The following is a 25,855-nucleotide window of genomic DNA, read 5'->3' on the forward strand; positions in this document are numbered from 1 at the left end:
GGGAGACTTCTCATAGCCCGCGAATTTAATTTCCATGTGCATTAGTCAATTTTACCAAAATGTGAAAAAGATCCGAATAATAGAAATTAAAATAATATTGCATGTACTGAGCGGGTTTCGTAATGAGAAGTCTTTCTCTGAAATTATCGTTCTCGGGCAAGAAGGCAAATTGCTAGCATGTGCAGAAGTCTTTAAGAGAGTGTCACGTACTATTTTCCAGTATCATCTGCTCGGAATCTTTATAGAGCAGGCTAAGTGTGGGCCGTCAGACTTCTGCCCACGTCACACCGCGCTGCAATTCTGATGTATTCTTATCGATACCTGTTCAATGTAATGCGACGTTAAATTCTATTGACGGGAGCGGGACCTTTCGTTGGCAAGCTGAAGCATTACAACAGCAAGACGCCTGATGAAAATATTTGATCCAGAGTTTACAATAAGGTAAACAATTGAAAATCAGGAGAATAATTAAGAAGAAATTAAAAATATATTTTCCTGCAGGATGTGGTGAAATGCCTTAGTCGTTTTTCTGGCAATGGTTATCGTTACTCCTTCTACTATCTGAAATAGGAAGGTTTTACGAAAACATCTTGAACTGACCTTTAAACGATTCTTTTAATTTTAATCTCAAACTATTTAGTTTACCGCAAGGTGTTCGTGTATTAAACGCTCAACAAATTGTAATGTATGGGTAACAGGTATATTCTGATTACAACGTGCGGTCAAAAGTTGTTAAAATTATTTGGGATGAAAATGAGCGACTGCAGGAGAGCTACACTTATCAGATCTCTAATTACATTCCTAAATTACACGGTGATGCCTGTGTTTCTATTTAGCCCTGTCCGTGAAGATGGCTTTTAACACCTTGTATTTTAGCACGTAGTCTTTAGGTTAAGTAAGTGGTCACGGAACCGACGGGTATGGAAAGCTCCGTCCGCAGATCGGTGGGCCGTTCGCACACTTTAAGAGGAGAAATGGCGGTAATTATTTCGACTGATTTGATTCCAGTTTGAAACAGCAGCTTCATATTTATCAATCTAATATCAATGAAAGGCGAAGATAATCGGGAACACTTTCTACTTCAAAGGTTTTCTGCTATAAAATGCGTATTGCTGTTAAATGCTAAGTAAATATAGAAATGGCCTCTCGTATTTAAGTTGTAAGACGTGCATAAAAAAAGCTCAGTAGTTGAACTTTATTTCTCTTCGGACAGAATTTCGGTTTAATGTTTGTGGATGGTAGATGCTGGATAAAATGATTTAAGTGCATAAAGATAAAGATGTTTCCATAGACGAAAATATCAAAAGCCGAATAACGTTGAATAATACATAGTGCTTAGTAAATTGCATTATTGAGAAAGGAGAGCGACTTGTTCTTGAAGACAATCACGCAATTCTGGCGATTACCCCCTTCCTTGGTCCTGAAGAAAGGTCTCGGCCGAAACGTCGGCTGCTTCATCAGAGAAGGCGAAATGGAGAATTAGAAGTGGAGAGTGTGAGCAATTTCAAGTTCCCGAGTGTCAAGACGCTGAGGTGCAGCTATAAAGAAGGCAAGACAGCGGCTACAAACGAGACAAACAAGAGAAAATCTGCAGATGCTGGAGGAACTCAGCAAGCCAGGTATCATCAATGCAAAGATAGACAGCGGTTATATTTCATTAGGAATTTGAAGAGATTGGTTTGACAACTCGAAACACTAGAAAACTTCTACAGATGTACCGTGGAGAGCATTCCGACAGTTGCATCACTTTTGGTTTTGGCGGTGGTGGGAAGGGTGGGGTGTGGGGGGGCTGCTATGGTACAGGATCGAAAGAAGCTACAGAAAGCCGTAACACCAGTCGGCTCAATCTTGAGCACTAGCCTCCGTAGTACCCGAGACGTCTTCAAGGAGCGGTGTCTCAGAAAAGCAGTGTCTATTATTAAGGACCCCACATCACTCAGGGCATTCCCTTTTCTCATTGTTACCGTCACGAAGGGGATACAGAAGCACAAACCCGGCGATTCAGGAACAGCTTTTTCCCCTCTGCCATCCGATTTCTAAATGAACATTGAACTGGTTTTATATTATTTCTCTGCTTGCACTATTTTTAATTTAACTCTATATGATACATTTTTGTACTTACTGTAGTTGATTTTCTTATTTATTTTTCCCTTTCTATATAACTGAACTGCTGCTGCTAAGTTAACAAATTTTATAACACATGCCGGTGATAATAAACCTGATTCTGATTCCGTTGATTCATTTCCATAGATGCTGCCTAACCTGCTGAGTTCCTCCAGCAATTTGTGTGCTGCTTTGAATCAGACTGTCATGTTCTCATTGGTGGAACAAATTGATTAAGTGAGCAGAATCATCCCTGTAATGGCTATTCTGAAACCCTTAAAAGCAACCTTTGGTATTTTGCTCAGGTTCGTCAATAGACATAGTCGTTGCCTTCGTGTAATCTCGGGAAAAATGTTACATCTGCATTGTTTCTAAAATTTAAGCTCTGAGCAACAACAATAACTTATGGTTTTGTTCTGGTTCACTATTGTTGCTCGAATATTTAATTACATAAACTATGGTTGGAAAGTTCGAGCTGAGGTGGATACAAAAGGTCTGCTAATGAATAGTAAGATGGATAAGTCCCCAGGGCTGATGGGATTTATCCCCAGTTACTGAGGGAGGCAAGAGACAAGTTTGCTGGGGGCCTTGACCTTATTCTCTCTGGGCATATTTGAGGTCCTGTAGGTCTGGCAAGTTTCTAATATTGCACCTATATTTAAGAAGGGAACAAGGGGAAATCTTGGACACTAGACCAGTGAGTCTCACATCAGTTATGGGGAAATTTCTGGAGAAAATTCTTAGGGATGAGATATGAGTATTAGGAAACCCATGGCCTAATTAGGGCACACCGTTGAGGCTTTGTCTAGGGCAGGTCATGTCTTGCCTTGCCCACTTAATTGACTTTTTGAAAAGGTAACAAGAGAGATGATGAAAGTAGAGCAGTGGGTGTTGCTTATGTGGATTTTAGTAAGATGTTTGAAAAAGTTCATGTAAACTAATCCAGAAGATTAGTATGCATGGAGTCTGTGGTGAATTGGCTGTTTGGATTCAGAACTGGTTTGCACTTTGAAGACAGAGGGTAATGGTCGAAGGGACTTATTCATGCTGGAGGTCTGTAATTAGTGTTCTGCAGGGATCTGTGCTGGGACTTCTGTTTGTAATGTATACAAATGACCTAGATGAAAAATGTAGATGTAAGTTTGTGAATGATAGCAAGAGTTGTCCTGTATAGTGTAGAAGACTGGCAAAGAATATAGTACGATATAGATCAGATGCAAATATGGGCAGAGTAATGACAGATGAGGTTTAACCCAGAAAAGTGAGAGATTTTGCACATTGGTTGGGCAAATGCAAGGAGACACTGCTAAGGACAAGACTCTTAATGGTGTTGTTGAGCAGAGAAATCTTGAGGTCCAAGTTCATAGCTCCATGAAAGTGGCTACAGAAGTCCATTGGGTGGTTTAAGAAGGTTTATAGAATGCTTGCTTTTATTTGTTGAGGTACTGAGTTCAAAAGTCAAGAGGTTATGTTACATCTTTATAAAACTCTGTTAAGGCCAAATCTGGAGTTTTGCATGCAGTTCTGGTTGCCCCACTTTAGAAAGGATGTGCAGAAGAGATTTACCAGGATGTTGTCCCATTTAGAAGGCATGTGCTACAACGAGAGGCTGGACAAACTTGGGTTGTTTTCTGTGAAGCAGCCGAGGCAGAAGAAAGATCTGATAGAGGTTTATAAGATTGAGATGCATGATTAGAGTAAACAGGGAGCATCTTTTTCCAGGGTAGAAATGGCTAGTACCAGAGAAGATGCTTTGAAGGTGAAAAGGGTTAGGTTCAAAGGGGATGTGAAGGGTAAGGTTTTTGTTGAGAGAGGTAGATGCCTGGAATGTGTTGCCTGGTATGGTGGTAGAGGCAAATACATTAGAGTCCTTTGTTTGGATTGGCACATAAATATGTAGAATATGGAGGGATATGGACATTGTGTAGGTAGGAGGGATTAGTTTTAGGGTTTTATAATTTTTATCTGGTTCAGCACAACATTGCGGGCTGAAGGACCTGTTGCTGTGCTGTACTGTTCTATGTAAGTGATGTAGTAACAACCCCCTCCCATCCAGAACAAACATACATACGCGTGCACAAAGGAGTACTTAATAAAAAAAAATGGACTATATTCCAATGGACGCTGGTGATCAGGTGTTAGAATGTTGGTCATATTGGGCATAAAAAAGACATCAGTGATGATACTTGACATACTTGACATTTATCCATCCACTTGCGCCAATGAGTTTGTCCTGACAGATGTGACAGGAACTGGTCAAATTGTACATTCGTAGTGATAAATAAGTCTCCCAAAACACTTGCTTGTATTCCTGTAGATGGTGATAAAAACATGCTATTTATTTTGGCTATGGTGTTAATTTGTTTAAACTCTTTGCTTGGATTAATATCAGGATCATAGCAAGAAAATTCACAATAATTTTGCTATTACTAATTTTACTTTTGTTTATATTGTTTCCGAGATTAAATCAGAAATGGGAACTGATTTCCTGATATTTATGCATGCTTAAAATTAAAAGATTTAATCATAAAAGTTTAATATGGACTCTAAACTGAAGAAAATTTGCTTATATTTTTTTTGAAAGTGCAACTTTAAATGACCTGTTACCCTGAAAGTTGGAAGTATCTTTCTTGACTGATTGTGGTCTGAGCAGATTAACAGAGCTGATAAAAGCCTAAACCTGCCCCAGACTGAATAAAAGAGGCAGTAAATTTCCCCTGACCTGATCTATGCCCCTCTTGCTTCACTATATCTCTCTCTCCATGTGTCAGACTGTAGCATTATTTTAATCAGATGGTATATGAGCATTATCCTCACCTTAATTATCATTTTTGTGGATTCTTTACCTGAGACTAGGATAGTCAACCATCAGCGCACATGAGTTTGACAAAGTGTAACAATAGATTACCTGCCCAATTCAAATATAGGTTGTCAGACATCCCTGAAATGATCACATTGGACTGACATTGCAGTTAATGTAACAGAGAAGCTAGGTGTGTGCAGATGGTAAAGTGGCTTCAGGGAAACGTCTGTAGCTGATTATGCACAGCCGAGCCTCTGTTAACTGTGACCACAACTTGGTGGCTGGCTTGCCATATTTTGAATGATGTAAAGCTGCCTTGCACAGAAGACTATAAGCTTCCTTGGTGCCTTTAATTAACTAAACTCGCATTCTCCAACAATTGCATGGTGTTGTTACGCCTGCTGCCCAATAATGCTTTGCAATTTATAAATGAAATGCTTTAAAACTCAATAAGATATTTAGATTCTCATAAAAAGATAAAGTTGTTAATCGATAATTTCATTTTGCTCCACAGACTAATTCATCTTACGATCTGGCACCTGGTCCCGAAAGAATGCTCTTTTGTTTGACTGTGTACATGTGTATATTTGAAAGATAATTAAAAGTTGAACTTAAACACTAACCCTTTTCACATCCTACCGCAGAAACCAACTATTAAGCATAACCGACTATTGAGCACACATATAAAGAATTAATTGGTGTTCTTCAGTGTGAAGATGTTTAAAGTGCTTTCAGGTAATACATTTTGGGAATTAAGCTAACTGTTCAGAAATATTAACATTCATCATTTTAATATAAATACACTGTCCCATTCCAGCACTCCATTTTCTCACATTCTGTGGCTCAGAAATCTCAGCCCAACCCGATACAACCATTGATGCCGTCGTTGGACAAGATGTTCATTTCCCTCTGGAGAATCAGTGTGAAGCTCAACTTGTAGTAACATTTCTGTTACTATCCCCGGTTGCTGCTGCCCTTGCCTCGCGGGGAACAAATATGTCTGAGAGTCAGCACCCGCTGTACAAGGACAGACTGTATTGGAGCGCGAATGGTTCCCCGGTGCTGTCCAATGTGCGGGTTAATGACAGTAAACGGTACGAGACCCAAATCGACTGCTTCCACAAATCCTCACCGGGCACAACTAAAATGATCTACGACTTGCACGTATTTGGTAAGTAAGTATTCGGTGGAGAGAAAGGAAGAGAGCAGGGTTTTGTTGAAGCTGGGAAGTAGGAAAGGATGAAGGTGGAGTCGACCATACAGGAAGATAGGGAGTGGGTTGGGGACAAAAATTAGGGTATCAGTGGGAGGAATGTGGGATGAAAAAATATGGAGAAGATGGATTTCCTTCTCAGGTAGCTCCTCAGATTGAATGAGCAGCTTCCAATATGGAGAACAGTGTGAAGTGCCTGCATGTAAATTGTATTAAAAGGTAGTAGTCGCTACTCATCAAATACCACAGGGCAACACAGGAAATGCTGAGGAAAATCAGGAGGTCAGGCAGCATCTTGGCATAGGCAGCTGTCAATCCCAGGGGATCATGGGTTTGTGCCTCTGGACAGCGTCCTCTCCAGGGCAGAAGCCTGGGCGGGAAGATTTGAAGAACCGGCTGTTGCCCATGCGGTGGGTTCTCCCTGTCCACGTCTCTGATGTAGTCCAAGGGAAGGGCAAGCACTGATAGAGCTTGGCACCAGTGTCATCCCAGGGGTTGCCAGAGAAGTTGCAAACAATATCAAACTGCCTTAGGGACCCCGACTCCAGATTTCTTCCTCAGGGTTTACTCACAAATCCTTTCCCATGGGTGGGTGTGGCCACAAGGTAACAGAGGTTTACAAATCAAAGTTTTCCTTCTAGGCTGGCTGCCATCCAAGGCTGATGAGCCCTACCTGCCCGAAGGAACTGGTTTTGAGGCACCAGTGGTCCACCTTAAGCCCCTTCCCTTGTCGGTAGAAACAGTTCCGCTAAGCCACAGTGAAGGCCAAGAATTGGACTTGGTTGTCAGACGCTGTTAGAGATGCACACTATTTGGAGCACTTTATAGGTAGTGGGAGCTTATCCCCACTATCACTCTTGGTATGACAACCTTGGGAACCAGGCAGCATCTATGGAGGGGAATAAACAGATACCAGAGGACTTGACAGTGTGGAGACCAAGTCCAATGGTCCATTTATACGGGGGTCCAATACACATAATTGGAAACCATTCTCTTATACATGTGTATTCACCCACAAGTGATAACTCACACTCCACCTAACTAAAATTTAAAAATGACAAAATAAATCGGAGGGCATGCTGAAGATTATATTTGTACTCTGCAGCAGGATAGGAATAGGTTGAGTGAGCATTTGAAAATTCAGCAATGAAGTCTAGTGTGAGGTACTGTATTTTGGTAAAGTGAATCAAAACACAGTACTGTGAATTGAGAAAGATGGCAAGACTCCTCCATTTCCCATACATCCACGCTTACCCTATCAGTGATAGAGTTCCACTTCTTACATACCACCTCATCAGCCTCCACTTCCAACATGTTATCCTCCACAACTTCTGTCTACCACTAAACATCTTTACCTTGCCCTCCCCCTCCCCAACTCTCCATTTTCTGCAGGGATCACTCCTTCCCCAAATTCTTTGTCCATTCGTTCCCTCCTGGCACTCATCCTTGCAAATGGCCCAAGTGATACACCTGCCCATGCACCCCCTCCCTCACCTCCATTCAGTGCCCCAAACAGTACTTTCAGGTGAGGCAATGCTTCACCTGTGAATCTGCTAAGGTCATCCATTGAGTTTGGTGGTCCTGATGTGGCCTCCCAATAAGAGACTCATTTTAATTTGGGTGATCACTTTGTCATGCACCTCTTACCATCTGCTACAAGCTGGACTTTGCAGTGGCCAAACATTTTAATTCACATTCCCATTCTGACGTGTCAGTCCATGACCTCCTCTTGTGCCAAGGTGAGGCCACCCTCAGGTTGGAGGGGAATCTCTTTATATTCTGTCTGGGTAGCCTCTAACCTGATGGCATGAATATTGATTTCTCTTTCTGGTTAACAGATTTTCCCTTCACCCCTCTACCTTTATTCCGCACTCTGACCTTTACCTATTCTCACCTGCCTATTACTTCCCCCTGGATTGCTGCCTCCTTCCTCTCTCCTGTGGTCCACTCTCCTCTCCTATCAGATTCTTTCTTCTCCACCCTTTGACCTACCCCATCTGCTTGGATTCACCTATCATCTTCCAGCTGGTCTCTTTCCCTTCCTGTACCTTTTTATTCTGGCAACTTCCCCCTACCTTCTCAGTCCTGAAGCAGGGTCTTGGCCTGAAACATCGACTATCTATTCATTTCCGTTGATGTTCCCTGCCCTGCTGAGTTCCTCCAGCATTTTGTGTGTGTTGTTTAGGATCTACAAGTTCTTGTGCAGGACTCATACAAAGGATAGCAGACAGGTGCAGCAAGTAGTGGCCTTTTGTAGTAAGAGGTTTGCAGTTTAAAAATAGGTAAGTATTTTACTTCTGCATACAGTTATAGTACCTATATTTATGAAAGGATACAAGACCATAAGACATTGCAGAATTAGGCCACTCAGCCCATTGAGTCTGCATAACCATTATATCATGGCTGATCCCAGATCCCACTCAACCACATACATCTGCTTTTTTTTTTTTTTTTTTTGCCATGTTCTTTGATGCCCAGACTGATCTGAAAAATATCAATTTCCACCTTAAATATATCCACGGACCTGGCCTCCTTTGCAGTCTGTGGCACAGCATTCCACAGATTCACTATTCTCTGGCCTCTCTCTAAGGACAACACATACTTTCCGAGATATGGGACCCAAAACTGTTGACAGCTACGCTGGCTTTGGTGGCAGTCCAGGAAAATTCAATGGGTTAAATTGAGGATTAAAAGATTGCTTTATCACAAATAAAGTAGGATAAAAACCAAACAAACCACTGGAGGAACTTAATGGGCCAGACTGGATCTGTGGAGCTAGAGGGCTAGTTGATCTCTCAGTTCATGATCCTGCAGCAGGAGAAATAAAATCTGTATTCTTTGAAGTTTATACGAAAGAAGGGTGATCTTATAGAAGCATAAAAATCCTAAGAGGCACGAGAGAATAGATGGTAAAAATCTTCCAATAGCGGGAGAGTCTCAAACAAGGCAAAGTAACTACCAGTTATGTTGCAGTCATTTAAAGCTGAAGTGCACAGAAATTTCTTCTTGATAAATCCCTGGGGTTTCTCTACATCAGAGGGTTGTGAAGGTAGCTCAAAGGATACAATTAGGAGAGGTAAATTTTTTGAAAGATCAGGGAAATGAGTGCCATGGAGAATTGCCACAGAAGAGGAGCTGAGGCCTCAGGTGGGGCAGCCATGGTTGTATTAGAAGCCAGGGAAGATTTGATGGGCCATGTCCTTCTGTTTTCTTGTGTTCAATTTTACCTATGGAAATTAGCCATCCTCACCCTATTCCACCAACAAAAGCTGTCCTGAAGAAGTCCTAATAGCTACAACATCATATTTCCAGGTATCAATCCATGTTCTAAGCTCATCCACCTTTCTTACAATGCCCCTAGCATTAAAATAGATGCATTTAAGAAACTCTCCACCTCCTAATCTGTTTATCCTTAATTGAGCAAACAACTTTGCTATCTTCTTCTTCTTCCCTTACATCAACCTCCCCTCTCCTAGTCTCCTTAGTTTGATTCCATCTCCCACCCACCCCCCCCCCAACCATTCTAGTTTAAAGTCTCCTTAGTAGCCCTCGTAAATCTCCCCGCCAGGATATTGGTCCCCCTATGATTCAAGTGCAACCTGTCCCCTTTGTACAGGTCATACCTGCGTCAATAGTGGTCCCAGTGCTCCAAACACCCGAATCCCTGCCCCTTGCTCCAATCTCTCAGCCATACATTTATCCTACATCTCATTGCATTCCTACTCTCACTATCGCGTGGCACAGGCAGTAATCCCGAGATTACTACCTTTGTCATCCTTTTTTTTTCAACTCCCTTCCTAACTCCCTATATTCTTCTTTCAGGACCTCTCCCCTTTTCCAACCTATGTCATTGGTACCTATATGTACCACAACTTCTGGCTCCTCTCTCTCCCACTTCAAGATCTCTTGGACGTGATCAGAAACCTCACAGACCCTGGCACCAGGGAGACAAATTACCATCCGGGTCTCCTGACTTTGTCCACAGAATCGTCTATCTGACCCCCCTAACTATTGAGTCCCCTATTACTATTGCCCTCCTCTTCCGTTCCCTATCCTCCTTAGCTACAGGGCTGGACTCTGTGCCAGAGGCACGGCCAGTGTTGCTTCCCCCAGGTATGGTGTCCCGCCCCCCCCCCCACCCCCAACAGTACTCAAACAGGAGTACTTATTGTCAAGCGGCACAGCCACAGGGGTACTCTCTATTACTTTATTCTTCTTATTTCCCCTCCTAACCTCGACCCACTTGTCTGCCTCCCGTGGCTCCGGTGTGACCACCTGCCTGAAACTTCTCTCTATCAACTCCTCACTCTCCCTGATAAGACAAAGATCATCGAGCTGCAGCTCCAGTTTCCTAACGCGGTCGCTTAGGAGCTGCATCTTGACACACCTGGCGCAGATGTGGGTGTCTGGGAGGCTTGGAGACTCTACCTCCTCCCACATCCAGCACTGAGAACAACAAGCTGCCCTCACACTCATACTTCCCCCTCTTCAAGTAACAGGGGAAAAAAATGAATAACCATACCCACTTCGCCTCACCCTTTTCTGCCTAAGCCTGTTGAGCTAAAGCCCTTAAGCCTTCACTCTGCTCCCGGCTCACTCTGCAGCCCGCAAACTCCACTGCCCGCTATATAAGGCTGCGTTCCTTTTAAATCTTCCTCGTTTCCCTCCACGACGTCACACACCTGCACAGTCCTGACTCTCTCGACGCCAGTGGGGGGGGGGGGGGGGACGAAAAGTTCTGTGTACAAAGATTTAGAGCATATTAGGGTATTGATTGTGCTTATTCTAATAAGTTAGCAAATTTATTGCTACCTGTGCCATCCTGTAGTAATGTGGGTGACATTCAGAATGAAGAAAGGCAGCCCACGCAATCTATTCATCTTACTCTAATATTCAGGAAGTTCATCACTGATCTTGTACCTGAAGCCCACATCTTCATTCAAATATTTTATTGTGACTATTGGGCTGAGTGAGTGAGCCTCCAGATTTCGTAAAATTAATTTGAGGGATAGGAAGATTGTTGTGCAAAAAACCCTGACACAGCCCAGCATTAAACTCTCCAAGCTCATCATTCTCTCTGGCTATCCATCCCATAGGATGATGATGGTTCCTTTCAATCAGTTAGTGGGGTTTACCCCACTCCTCAGAAAGGAACAGCGTGTGCATGAGTGGATTTTAGGAGCGTAGGGGGTTGCACAGGTCCAGACCCACCCTCTCGACATCCCCTCCCGGATCCAGCAGCATAGTGGGGTCCAAGACAGGTGGGGGAAGTTCTGTTGCAGTGAATGGCCAGACCAAGCTTCAATGCAAGGGATGCCCTTTCCGCGCTTCACGACGCGTGTCTGCTAGATGGCTGTTAACCCTACGAGAGGGTTCATTTGCCCTTTGACAGGTCTTGTTTTTCGTCCTGTAGGGTGTCTAGCCACCCTCCTCAGCAGGCAAGCCTGGTGGGGGAGCCGGTTTAGTTGCCGACCACCTGAACGTGCGACAGGTAGTACTGGGTTACATGGTACCAGTAGCACTCAGACGAGTGACCTGACAAGCTCATCATTATTTTAACAGAAGGAAAACAGATTTTAAAAATATGTAACCAGTGATTGTGTTGATCATTCTCACACCGTCAGCAACAAGCACTGTGAGCAACCTCCAGATTCCTATATATAATTCTGGGGAATGCAGAAGCTGCTGTCAATCTTACAAAAAAGTACTGATGAATAGACCCACTTTTACTATTCCTACAACTACAGATCCTGGGCCAGAGATTTCTGCACACTTCTAAATATTAATTCCAACAGAGTAAAATGATGAAACCCAGGCATCAATGTTTTTCTAACCTCTAACTCTTTCAGAACCGGTTTCAAAGCCCCTGATAACAAAAACTGGGAATTGTTCATCTCCAAATATTGCTCTGAGGTGCTCTGCCTCCAATGGAATAAATGTCTCATTCAACTGGAGAATTCTATCCCTATCCGGAGGCATCAATGGAACCTTTGATGGACCAGAACTGGTGATAAGCAATGTGACTGAAGAGGAAAAATACATATTCAGGTGCACAGCAAAGAACAGAGTGAGTAACGCAAGCACTGAGCAGACAATCACAGAGCTGTGCAATGGAAAGGAGTTTGCATGTAAGTATTAAATCTACATCTGTCTATGGATTGCACTCATGACAAGTCTCTGGTCCATCAATGTGTACTCATCTGAAACCCACAAAAAGTCCTCTTCACTCTTCACACCTGAGTTTGCCAAACTATATTATTATCTGTTACCAGCTCTAATCTTTTCTAACTTACCATTTTCAACTTGTTTTCTACTTATCCCTACTCCTGTAAGTTCCTCGCAGTATAATCTGAAGTGCTCTCCTCCTGTTTTTGGAGCAGCCCATGTTATTTGATCCTCCACTAACACTGCTTATGGCAGTCTAAGTATTAACTTTCTCAAGATCTTTTTTCCTCCTTTTTCCTTTTAGTATTAGTGGTGGGCCCTGGTATGGCTGCAGCTGGAACACTACAAAATGGTTTGTTCTCCCTTTATACAGAAGCATAGACCTGTAACAGGGAGAGTGTATAGCAAAGGTTCACCAGATTGCTTCATGCAATAGGCAAATTACATTACAAGGACCATCTCTGTATTCTCTTAAAGTAAAATATAGAGGTAATCTTGTTGAAATACTCCAAATTTTCACTGGATTTGACTTGGTAGATACAGGATAGGGTATTTAGAAAATTAAGTATCACATAGTCTCCACCTAAAGGGTTCAGCCATGCAGGATTTAATTTTAAAATTCCTTCACCTAATAAATCTTCAGAATTCTCCATCTCAAAGACCAGTGCAGCCTCAGTTGTGAGTATAATCAAGTCAGAGATTGATAGACTATCGGACACTAAGGGAACCAAGAGTAATGTGGCATGGGGTGAAAATTCAGCCTTGATCACTCTGTAAGGCGGAGTAGGTGTGAGGGCTGAATGATCTACTCCTGTTTCTAGTACTTTTATGTTCTTATGTCATTCCTTAAAATTTATTTCCTTGAACAAGCTGTTGGTCATCTGCCCTAAAAGTTCATGATTTTACTTTATTTCAAAGCTTGCTTAAGGACACTCCCTGCTCTAACACTTGATTTTAAAATTCGCTTGAAAATGTTCTCTGGCATTTCTTGGGAACTACCAGTTTCCTACATGTTAGTTGACACGAGGGAATGGAAAATAGATACCAGGTAGTTAATGTGAAAAAATCAGTCTCTTGAAGCTTCAGAATCAGGTTTGTGACTATTGTAGAAATTAATCTTAGGAAAGAGGGGTGGAAAAGTGATTTTGAACCTGAGGATGGAACAAACTCGAGGCAGCAAAATGTAAAGCTTTCAAGTTTAAAATAGATGTGAAAATAGATGGAAATGCATGCTGAGATAAAGACATTATGATTCTGCAATGGCATATATTTCAAGGAGTGATTGAGTGAAAACCTGGCAAATGGAATTTAATGTGGGTAAGTATGAGCTTATGCACTTTGGTAAGAGATATAAAAAGAGTGGATTATCTCAATGGGATCGAAGTGCCTCAATATATTAATCACAAAAATAGCCAGCAAGTCCAACAAGTAGTTAAGGCAGCAAATAGCATATAAATAAATAGCTTTTATTGAAAAGAGATTGAAGATTAAGAATAGGAGGCTTTGCTATTGTTATGCAGTCTGTTGGTGAGGTTACATTTGGAAATCTGTACACTGTTTGGATCCTTTAAACTGTAGATTTTGAGGTTGGCCAAATTATGATGTGTGAATTGTCAAATGAGAAGTGAAGCAATTTGGAGTTTGAAGGAATGAGAGGCAACCTTATTCAAACATACAAAATCCTAAAGGTTTGAAAGAATACATGTTAACATGTTTTCACAAGTAGGAGAGTCATGAGCACAAGGACATAGCTGCAAAATAAGGGACCAGTCATTAAAACTGAAATATATAGAAATATCTTCTCTTAGACAGCAGTGAATCTTTGAAATTCTCTTTGCCAGAAGGTGGAGGCAGCCAGTTCATTTTGTTTGTAAGATCAGGGAATTGAGGAATATGAGGAACTAACAAGAGGAGGCAAGGCCAGCATAGATCAGCAATGTGGGGCAGGCTTGAAGGGTCTACTGATGGCCTCCTTCTCCCATATTCTTTTCTTAAATTAGAAAATAGGAAAGAAAGAATAGAGATAGTGGGCAATCAACTGGCAGGATCTGATTAAAATAAAGTATAGAATGTAGTGTATCCAAGTTTGCCAATAACAGGTAATTTTCCAACCTGAAGCAATCCAATCCTCCAGCTTTGAGGATCAAATTCAACAATTTCAAACTACCAAAAATATTTTACTGGTCCTGCTATAAACTCAAACTGTCACCTAAACAGCAATACCCAGCATTGGTCTTATTTCAGATTTCCAACATCTGCAGTGCTTTATATTTCTTGTCTTTATTTCATAGCCCCAGTATGAATTGTTCTACCTCCCCTTTTCTCTTGCTGAGTTTTCCTTCATCTCCATTTATTTACGTCTCCTCCATACAGACCATGTGGGATTAACAAGCCTCTTCCATCTTCTCTGAGCATTTTTTTTGGAGCTCAATAATATGGCTTTTCAATCAAAGCACTGTTACAAAAATATTCTCTGATCTATTTTAGGTCAGAAATGTCACTCGTTCTTTCTTGCGGCAACATTGCCCTTAGTTGCAGGTTTAATCATGTTCATCTGCTGTAAAGCAAAACAGGCCATTGGCAATAAAGGAAACAAAGAATAATCCCCATCATGGGATACAACTGCAAGACAGCAGTATTAGTTCAAGGGTGGGTATTTTAATGCTTACATTGTAAGATTTCATAATATAGTCTTGACTGCATATTGCATTTCAAATCATGTAAATGTTAACAGAAATGGTTGATTTCTTGATAATTTTTTTAAATAAGTCATTTTATATTTACAAATTATAAGCAAAATGCACAAAAACAATTTATCTTCCTATCTACCCTACCTAGTTCCTACGTGATTCTGTGTCTGTCAGGTCTCCCCTCACTCTCCCTTGATGGAAAAAGCATCAGCTTTTTTTGCAATCTAAAAACTTTTATCATACCACCAGTGTGGAGTGAAGAGAAGCACAACTAATATTTCTGAACAGAAACAAAATAAATCACCGGCATCTCTAGTTTCTTAGGAACTAAAGATTCGGCCTGCCCCCAAACACTAACAAATGTCTGCAGACATCCTGTTGAAACTGTCTTGACCGGATGCATTATGGTGTGGTGTGCAATCTGAACGTACAGGAACACAAGGCACTGCAGAGAGCTGCAGACTTTGCTTCATACATCATGGGAACATCCCTTCCTGCTGTAGGTGCCATCTATGGTTGGGGGGGGGCACAACTCAAGACAGCAATATAAATGAAAGATTCCCACCATCCTAGCAATGCCATCTTTGCACAGTGCCAGTGGTCAGGAAGTACAGAAATGTGAAGTCCCACACCAACAGGATCAAGGACAGCTACTGCCACTAAGCAATTCAGCTCTCGAACCGACTGGCAAAACTACAATCACAGCAGTTTAACAACACTACAATCACTCTGCAGTAAAATTGTCTTTTGTTCTAATTGTGTTCTTTCTTGTTAAAATGTGTATAAATTAATGTTTGTTTAATGCTTTTATGTTTCTCGTGAATACTGATTATATGATGCCATGTTCCTGTGATGCTGCTGCAAGTAAGCTCCTTATTGCTCCTTTGCATACATGTACTCGTACTCTTGGCAATAAATTTGAATTGGAAAGAGACTGCAGATACTGGAGCCTGGAGTACAAAGAATCTGCCGGAAAAATTATCTTTTATCTCCCCAGATGCTGTTTGACACAATCAATCAACTCCAGATAGTTTTCAGATCTCCTCCTTCAAAGTACAGGGTTTCCCTTCCTCCACCATTGATGCTGCCATTACCTGCATCTCCATTTCCCAAACACCAGTGCATGCCCATCTTCCTGCCACCTTAACAGTGATAGTGTTCCACTTGTCCTCACAGATACCCCATGTCCCTCCATATTCAACACATGAGTCTCCACAACCTCTACCATCCTCAACAGTATCATACCAGCAAACACATTTTAACCTCTTCCCTACTCTCCGCTTTTGGGGATCCCTCCCTCCGTGATTCCCTTGTCCACTCATCCGTCCCCACTAATCTCCTTCCTGGCACATATCCCTGCAAGCAACAGATATGCTACACTTATGCATTTACCTCCTCCCATTCCTCCATTCAGAGTCCAAACAGTCCTTCCAGGTGAGGCAACATTTCACTATTGAGGACATTAATGCAGACTCCTCTACATTGTGAGACCAGACACAAATTGGGGGGAACTGCTCTGTCAAGCACCCCTGCAGAATTTCCCAGTGGCTAACCATTTAAATTCCAACCCTATTCCCGTTCAGACATGTCTTTCGCATGAACAAGGCCACTCTCAGGGTGGAGGAGCAACACCACATATTCTGTCTGGGTAGCCTCCAACCTGATGGTACGAAAATTGCTTTCTCCTTCCAGTAGTTTTTTCCCCTCTCCCTTCTTTCCTATACCCCACCCTGGCCTCTTACTACTTCTCCTCTCCTGCCTATCAACTCCCCTTGGAGTGCATCCATTTTCCTTTCTAATATGTCCATAATCCTCAGCTATCAATTCCTTCTCCAGCCCTTCACCTTTCCCACACCTCTGGCCTGACCTATCATCTCCCAGCTGCTTCTCCTTCCCCTACTCCTCCTCCACCCCCCCACCCCCTCCAACTTTCTATTCTAGCATCTTCCCTCCTTTCCAGTCCTGAGGAAAGTTATCAGTCTGAAATGTCGACAGTTTATTCATCTCCATTGTTGCTGCCTGACCTGCTGAGTTCCTCTAGCATTTTCTGTGTGTTATTTCAGGCTATTGTTTGAATATGATCTCTTATTAAATCAGTTCAAATGTTAATAATGTGAATGGAATATTACCTATGAAAAATAAAATCATCCAATTAGTATCTCTTATTTTGATAACATGTTTCAGATTCGTTCCTGGTCCTAGATACTAATTCAAAGTTGATTAATACCAGCTAAACCTAGACAGTTACATTACATCAACCAGGATTTTTTAGGAGCAACACACACAAGATGCTGGAGGAACTCAGTAGGCCAGGGAACATCTACACTCCATCTGCCAGAACCAGCAGGATCACCCCGTGGCCACCTGTTTTAATTCCACTTCCCATTCTGATATATCCATCCATGGCCTCCTCCACTGTCATGATGAAGACACACTTAGGTTGGAGGAACAACACCTTATATTCTGCCTGACCTGCAAAGTTCCTCCAGCATTTTGTGTCAGTTGCTCGAATTTCCAGCATCTGCAGATTTTCTCTTGTTTGAGGATTTTTAGGAGGATTGTTAAATATTAGATATTTGAAAGATGCAATTTGAAGCTTTCATTTTATAAGGAAAGGGGATCAAAAAAAATCCATTTCCACCATCTAAGCCAGGACAATGGTGCTGGTATTACATAGAAAACCTACAGCACAATACAGGCCCTTCGGCCCACAAAGTTGTGTTGAAAATGTCCCTACCTTAGAAATTACTAGACTTCCCCATAGCCCTCTATCTTTCTAAGCTCCATGTACGTATCCAAAAGTCTAATTAAAAGACCCTATTGTATCCGCCTCCACCACCATTGGCGGCAGCCCATTCCACACACTCACCACTCTGAGTAAAAAAACTTACCCCTGATATCACCTCTGTACCAACTCCCCAGCACCTTAAACCTGTGTCCTCTTGTGGCAACCATTTCAGCCCTGGGAAAAAGCCTCTGACTATCCACACGATCAATGCCTCTCATCATCATATACACTTCTATCAGGTCACCTCTCATCCTCCATCCCTCCAAGGAGAAAAGGCCAAGTTCACTCAACCTGTTTTCATAAGGCATGCTCCCCAATCCAGGCAACATCCTTGTAAATCTCCTCTGCACCCTTTCTATGGCTTCCACATCCCTCCTGTAATGAGGTGACCAGAACTGAGCACAGTACTCCTAGTGGATGTGGGTTGGTACTTTTCATCTGACTCACTGGCCAAAAGGTTTCATGAGTTATAAATTTTCTATAACTTATTTCTTCACCAACCCCCGATAGTTTACCAATACATGGGTTGATATCCTTACGTGTCACAACTGTACCAAAATAAGATTTCAAATAGGCTTCTTAGTTCAGTGGTGCATTAATTGTGCTATGAAAACATTGAAAATAAAGGAATATGAATTTATAAGCTTTACTTTGTGGGCAGGAGGGAATATTTTACTTACATACACATGTACAAGAGGTTCAGCAAAGCAGCAGAGATACTGAAAACCAATCATGAGAAAAGAGTAGCACCCTGTCTTGCCACAATTAGATGAGGAGGAAGGCAGGAACACTTCAGCTAATTAGCTGTATACTTGCAGTTTGTTTGCATATCAAAATAAAAAGTAAGATAAAGCCCTTATATTTTTCAGAGTAATACAAGGGCCTGAAGGAAAATTGCCAAGATGGATTTGCCACATCTGCCTCATGCTAAACTCTACTCAATACCTGCAAAATGGCACTTCCACTGTTTGAGTCTATGTAAGAGGCTTAACTAAAATGAGAAGTAATTAATTCAGTCTGACCCGATGAAGAGTGAGAATCAATAGCACAAGACTTCTGTTCTGCAGTGATATTCCATGCTTCCGCTGACAATGGATTTCATACCTTTGACATTGGATAACTAAATAGAAGTTAATACCCAAAACCAGCAATCTACATACACATTCTTCAGCAAATATTAATGTTTGATGAGAAGCCTGATGAGATAGACTTTTGAAAGCAAACTACAGCGCATGAAGAAAATCATATCTCACCTAACCTGAGGATATTGTTGCTGATTGTGTGCATGTTTCTCCAATGTGGATCAGCAGTTTCATGTTCATTTGCATCATAGGACTGAAATGCTTTTCCATGTTGCACATCTGCATGTTAAGAATAACAATCTAATTTGACTCTGTTGAGATAAAATATGATGCATACACACACCCAGACACAAAACCATAGGGCTGGAATTGTTAGTCACCAACTTAATGCAAAAAAATGGGATTGAGGATCACCACTTTCATTAACAAAAAAGTCCATCCATCAAATACGACCAGTCAGCTTTCCAAACAGGTAAAGTTTTGAAATCCTATCCTCTATAACTGGACCATTGCAAACACATTACTGACATATTGAAAACAATGTGATCGAAAGCCAAATCTACACTTTCTTTCACAGCATTTTGTGTCTATGTTAATTGCCTTCACTGTTCAGTTGCCATGTTTTAGAATTTTGCTTCATAGGTCTTTTTGAGATCATGTTGGTCAGATGTACACGCCAAGGTTAGACCCAATCGGCTGCTTTACTCATCTGCTCACTAGCCAGTGAAGACACAGGAAGAATTTGGTTAGGCTGATTCAATGGTTTCTAAATTTTTGCCACCCCACCATGATAAATCAAATATACTTTATGGCAGTAAAATTGTAAAGTGTTGTCTTATTCTCTTAAAATACAAAATTGTATTAATGTATTTTTTAAAAATTACATATTCTGTTCGTCTCAAGCAAATCAATCATTTAAAAAGAATAATTGAATGAAAGTGTTTAATTATGATTTTGAAGACGACAGCAAATTGGTGCAATAATAGGACCTGTGCCACAGGATTCAATCCTGATCTCCATTGCTGTCTGTGTGGAGTTTTCCTGCTCTCCCTGACACCTGTGGGATTTACAGAGGTGTTCTGGTTTCCTCCCAATTTCCAATTTTGAAAACTTATCAAAGACAAAGAAGTTAACTTTGGGCAAGAAGGGAAAGTCGGCTCAATAAATACATAGGTAAAAAGAAAATTCCAATGCAGCGTCCTTCATGGGATCAAGGGGCATGGGATTGCTCTAGAAGTATGGAGCAGTGCCAGGTTAATTCTCGGCCTGAAATGTCGACTGCACCTCTTCCTAGAGATGCTGCCTGGCCTGCTGCATTCACCAGCAACTTTTATGTGTGTTGCTTGAATTTCCAGCATCTGCAGAATTCCTGTTAATTGGAAATTGTTACTTTTAGCATTGCAGGTAATAGAATAGCACAAATAAAATTTGGAAACTGACAGTAGAGCTACTAGGACTTGATGTTTCAATCCCTATGGTAAGTCGGCACTCTCGATGTAGGCAGTGGGTTTGGAGTGGTGACAAGGAGGGAGGGTAGGTACGTCATCGGGGTCATCAGGTGGGCACCCTCCTTCTTTGACGTTTCGTTGATAAGCCCACGACGTCTCCAGAGGGCGCAACGGTGCTACCTGGTGTCTCAGTTACATCCACCTCCGTTCCATACCCGCCTGTCTTCATTTTGCAGCCCAGTTGTTGTCCTTCCTTTTAATCAAAATACAGTTGCTGCTTTCTTCTGCTGCATTTGACAAGGACTTGATTGCTTGTTAGAGGGAGTGACCCCTCACCCCCATCTTCTTCAATAGCCTGGTCGTAGGTGTAGCAACGAATCCCCTGCATCCTACTTCTACAGGGAAAATCTTGGTCTTCCAGCCATTCTGGGCAGCTTCAGTTGCCAGTTCAGAGTACTCGGTCTTTTTCCTCTCATAAGCTTCTTCGGCACCATCTTCCCATGGTACTGTCAATTCCACAACGTATGCCAGCTTGGCTGTTGTGGACCATAGGACCGTGTCTGGCTGGAGTGTTGTAGCTGCAATGTCTGGGGGAAACACAAGCTTTTTTTTTCCAAGTCCACATCCATTTTCTAATCCCGAGCAACCTGCAGAACGCTTACATCTTTTGATGTTATATGGTGCTCTGGAGGTTGGCCTACTGGTACAAATTGTGTAATGTGGACACTTCCTGCCGATGTTTGTGGGAGAGCATTTGTGATGATTCGCTTCTGTTCCAAGATTGATGCCAGCTGTCTGAGAACTTGGTTATGCCGCTAAATATACCGCCCCTGGGTGAGGCTCGTGGTGCATCCTGTTAAAATGTGCCTTCGTGATCCGGGTGCTTGACACCACTTCTCCCCACCACTGGTTCAGGTTCTAGGGTGTGGGTAGGAGGTCATAAGTGGCTCTGAAACTTAGCCAAGATCCCTCCATCTCCCAGATGTCATGCCAGCTAACAGAATGATATTAAAATTATTCCCATTCCAAATTAAGCATTCAGAAGAGAAAATTGTAAACTCCAAAAGTAACACAAATTTAGTAAAGTCACTAGAAGTCCAGAAAAGTTGTATTAATAAAAACTTTGAACAGAAGTTCAAACTGTAATCTTGTGGAGTTAAGGATAAGAAAGGAGATTACTGAACTAGAGAGCACAGAAAATGAATTATATTTAAATGTATTTGCATTATTTTCATGCATTAAGAACTTTATTGTTACATGTTTTCATGTGGTGAGTCCCATCTTTCTGGATATTGGACTAACATTAAATATTTCTTTATTTGCTTTTCGTTGTTTTGCAAGGTGTTCTTTCACATACAAAGTCTCTACCCCAGTTCTCCTGTCACCCACCTACAGTAATGATAGTTCGCTTAATAACACCAAGCCTTTAGAATGTGAGAGGAAACCAGAGTATCTGTGTGAACCCAAGTAGTTACTGGGGTAATGTGCAAACTCCATAGACTCAGCAGCAGAGGTTACAATTGTTGAAGCTACAGAACGCCTGCTGTACTCTGATGCTGCCATTAAAAGGAGTATGTCTCAGTGTCATAATATTGCCTCTGACTTCTCATTTGGGCGACACAAGTTGGCCATTAAAAACAACAATGAGTATACACCAATTTTAGGAATTATATGGAGCCTACATTCAAATATTCAAATAGAAACTGTTGAAAACATTCAGCAAATCAGCCAACATTAATGGAAATAAAAAGTTTTCCTTTCAGGTCCAGGCTTTGATGAATGTTCTCAAACCTAAAACTTTCACCATCTCTACTGCTTAACCTGCTGACAGTTTCCACATTTTCTGATTTTATTTCAGATTTCCATCATCTGTGGCTTTATATTTTGATTTTCAACTATATTTCAAGTCTTACAGTCCTTTTACACTGTGTGAGCAGATTAATGAGTGTGTGTTGTGAAAAATCATAAATAAATAGGTGCCAGAATTTACAGACCCAGTAGTCTCCTGTTCACTCCAGGTAGTATTTTGAAATAAACTTTGTTTGTCTATACAAATGTCACCTGTGATGGCGAGAGTTGTACAGACAAACCAAGGTTACTTAGAATGGGATGTTCCTGTTCTTCTAAACTATTTGAGGAAAACCTTCTTGGATTCTGATTTACTTAATGTTATGATTGAAATTGACAGCCAAAGATGGGTGAAAATATTCTGTATGGATAGTTAATACAATTCACAGCTGATCTGCTGGGAGATGTGGTAGGATGAAGTATGGGAGCCAGTTAAGAAGTGAAAATGAAACCCTGTACTGTAGGAAACAAGAAAATCTGCAGATGCTGGAAATCCAAGCCCCCCACCTTTTCTATCCCTCTCAACTCCATTCTGCCTCAATGTCCTGATTGATCAAGAACCTATCAAACTCCGCCTTAAATATACCCAATGAATTGTCCTGTACAGCTATCCCTGGAAATGAGTTCCACAGATTCACCACTGTCTGGTGAAAGAAATTTTTCCTCATCTCCATTCTAAATGGATGTCCCTCTAATCCAAGGCTGTGCCTTCTGGTGCCAAACTCCCCCACCAAAGGAAGTAGCCTGTCCAATCCACTATTTTGGCCTTTCAACGTTCAATAAGTTTCGATGACATCCCCTCTCATTCTTCTAAACTCCAGTGAGTACAGGCACAGAGTCATCAGACGTTCCACATATGCTTAACCCTTTCATTCCAGAGATCATTCTCCTAAACGTCCCCAGGACCCTCTCCAATGCCGGGACACCTTTTCTTAGATAAGGGGCCCAAAACATTATAGACTATTAAAATCAGTCCTAAAGTAATCAGATACCACGTGATGGGGTTGAACTAAAATTTGGGGTTGCAAAAAGAAGAGACCACAGGTAAAAATTAATTCTGGCAACAATGTATGGTGGCAATGGATACTGGCAGCCATGCACAGTGACAAGAGCAGAGCACATTTACTTTTGTTCAAAGTTCAGATATTGGAGTGGTGTCATTGGCAGGACCAGCACCGATTGCCATTACCAACAATTCCATGATAAATTGGGTGTGAGCTTCATTATTCCCATATTCCTATAGAGTTGTCCATACTCACATCAAATGTTGAAAGAACAGTGATCAGTTTCTGAAGAAGAATGGAGCATGATCTGTGAAATGTGACTTTTAAACCTGCAGATGGTGCTGTTCCTATACAATTGCTGAATGCTGATTTTGGTCTTCCGGTGGTTAAGGATATAGGTTTGGTGGTTCTGCTATTACTGTGCAAGTAAGCCTTCTGCAATTTGTAGATGGTGCAAACTGCAACAACACTGACCCATACAGCTTCTGGAAAATTCTCAACTCTGAAACAGGGTAAGCATTAATTCGTTTCAAGCTAATGGACCACTGACAGTGCAGTGTACAAGGCATCCATTTCCCCCCAGTTATATGCTTCTTTAACTTATTGTCACCACTGATATCCCTCACAAATACCATTCCCCACCACTCAAAATCATCTGCTCCATGAATGATGTGCTTCACCCCGGACTGGTAATCAATTGCTGAATTTCCCTTACTATCTTACTTTAGATCCAGCTTCAGAAATCACCCTTCTCATCACCATATCTCCAGAAATTCCCAGGTACAATACTTGCCTCTCCCTCATTGCTTTGTGAATCATCTGAGGTCTTTCAGCTGGCCAACCAAGTTGTCTTGTGTAACCCTGCTTTAGAGAGAAGTTAAATATGCTGAGGTGAAAATTGTCTTCATATAATTACAGTGGTGCTGGGAAGTTTGTGAACCCTGTGGAATTTTCTTTATTTCTGCATACATATGACCCAAAATGTGATCAGATCTTCACACAAGTCCTAAACTAGATGAAGAGTACTTAATTAAATAAATAACACAAAAATACATTACACTCGTTCATTTATTGAAAAGTGATCCAATATTATATGTATTTATTGGAAAAAGTATGTGAACCTTTGCCTTCAGTAACTGGGGGTAACCTACGCGTATAGCTATAACTTCAATCAAACATTTCTGGTAACTTGATCAGACTGGCACATCGGTGTGGAGGAATTTTAGGCCGTGCCTCCTTACAAAACTACTTCAACTCTGTGATGTTGATGGGCTTCCTTGAATGAAATGCTTGCTTCAGGTCTTTCCACAATATTTCTATAGCATTAAGGTCAGGATTTTGACTCAGCTATTCCAAAACACAAATTTTCTTCTTTTTAAACCATACTGCTGTGATTTACTCCAGTCTTTCGGATCATTGTCTTGTTGCATAATTCAATGACTATTAAGCTTCAGCTAATGGACTGCTACCCTGACATTCTCCTGTAAAATTTATTGATACAATTTTGAATTAATTGTTCCCTCAACAATTGCAAGCTTCCCAGGCCCTGAGGCAGCAAAGCAGCCCCAAACCATAATGCTCCTTCTACCAAGCTTTGCAGTTGGGATGAGGTTTTGGTGTTGGTGTGCAGTGCCTTTTTTCCTCCAAATATAGCAATGTGCATTTCTGCCAAAAAGTTCAACTTTTGTCTTATCTGTCCACAGAACATTGTCACAGAAGGATTGTGGAACATCCAGGTGGTCGTTTCCAAAGCTAAGATGTGCAGCAATGTTTTTTTTTTGGAGAGCAGTGGTTTCCTCCCTGGCTTCCTTCCATGAACACCATTCTTGTTCAGTGTATTTCTTGGAGCGGATGCATGAACAGAGACTTTAACAAGTTCTAGAGATTTCTGCATGTCTTTTTGCTGTTACCCTTGGGTTATTTTTCACCTCCTTCAGCATTACACGTGCTCTTGGTGTGATCTTTGCAGGGCCCCCACTCCTAAGGAGAGTAACAACAGTACTGAATTTCCTCAGTTTGTAGACCATTTCTATTACTGTGGACTGACAATCACTCAGGTCTTTAGAAATGCTTTTGTAGCCTTTTCCAGCTTTGTGCGTCACTACAAATCTTCTTAAGGTACTCTGGACATTATTTTGATTGGGGCATGGAGCACATAAACAGATCTTTCTTAAGAGCAGGCTCTGTCAGTAACACAGGTTAGTGTCTTTTTTATAGGGCAGGGCACCTCTATAACCCACAACTCCAATCTCATCTTTTGATTGGAATACCTGACTCCAAATAGCTTTTGTAGAAGGCATTACCCCAGAGGTTCACATACTCTCAACAAACACATGTGCTTCCCCCCCCCCCACAGTGTTATTTCAGTGTTTCTGTTCATTGCTTCATGAATATCCTTGGAAGTTGCCATAAATTTTTGTCTCGATGATCTACTGATGTGCCAAAAATGATTACAGTAAAATATTACATCAATGATTATTTCTTTGAAAGGTTTATATGCACTTCCTGAACTGATGTTACCAAGCATTGATCAGTTTGGTGTCTTTATATTTCTTCATCAGTGTTTGCAGCCTAAGTGTCCCAACTGATCAAGGATTTCTCAGTAGATTAGCTTTACTAGTAACCAATGAACTGAATGTTTAACATCTGCCATAAACTAAATGTAATTAGAATTATTGCAGATTTTCCATGGGAACAAAGGCAGAGTAGAG

At 41.5% G+C, this 25,855-nt stretch overlaps 1 protein-coding gene across 2 annotated transcripts; it reads left to right on the plus strand.

Annotated features, from left to right (window-relative positions):
* Nucleotides 1–358: 358 nt before the first annotated feature.
* Nucleotides 359–25,595, plus strand: LOC140196417 (hepatic and glial cell adhesion molecule-like). Of its 2 annotated transcripts, XR_011885708.1 has the most exons (8): nucleotides 359–441; nucleotides 5,551–5,641; nucleotides 5,724–6,077; nucleotides 11,969–12,247; nucleotides 14,772–14,933; nucleotides 18,632–19,316; nucleotides 23,480–23,656; nucleotides 24,848–25,595. XR_011885708.1 is itself a non-coding variant. In XM_072255580.1 (6 exons), the coding sequence occupies exons 2-5, from the start codon at nucleotides 5,623–5,625 to the stop codon at nucleotides 14,885–14,887; spliced, it is 768 nt and encodes a 255-aa protein (XP_072111681.1). In that variant the 5' UTR covers nucleotides 359–441; nucleotides 5,551–5,622; the 3' UTR covers nucleotides 14,888–14,933; nucleotides 18,632–21,840. The 2 variants fall into 2 exon arrangements, 1 of the variants encoding a protein (XP_072111681.1); XM_072255580.1 differs by lacking the exons at nucleotides 23,480–23,656; nucleotides 24,848–25,595 and having other exon boundaries at nucleotides 18,632–21,840.
* The last annotated feature ends 260 nt before the right edge of the window (nucleotides 25,596–25,855 follow it).

Source organism: Mobula birostris, chromosome 4, assembly GCF_030028105.1.
Source record: "Mobula birostris isolate sMobBir1 chromosome 4, sMobBir1.hap1, whole genome shotgun sequence".
Taxonomy (NCBI): Eukaryota; Metazoa; Chordata; class Chondrichthyes; order Myliobatiformes; family Myliobatidae; genus Mobula; species Mobula birostris.

Excerpts from the sequence above, each read along its gene's own strand:
- LOC140196417 (XM_072255580.1), top strand. Across the intron at positions 6,078-11,968 it reads CTACGACTTGCACGTATTTG|AACCGGTTTCAAAGCCCCTG; the intron begins GTAAGTAAGTAT and ends TAACTCTTTCAG. Across the intron at positions 12,248-14,771 it reads CAATGGAAAGGAGTTTGCAT|GTCAGAAATGTCACTCGTTC; the intron begins GTAAGTATTAAA and ends GATCTATTTTAG.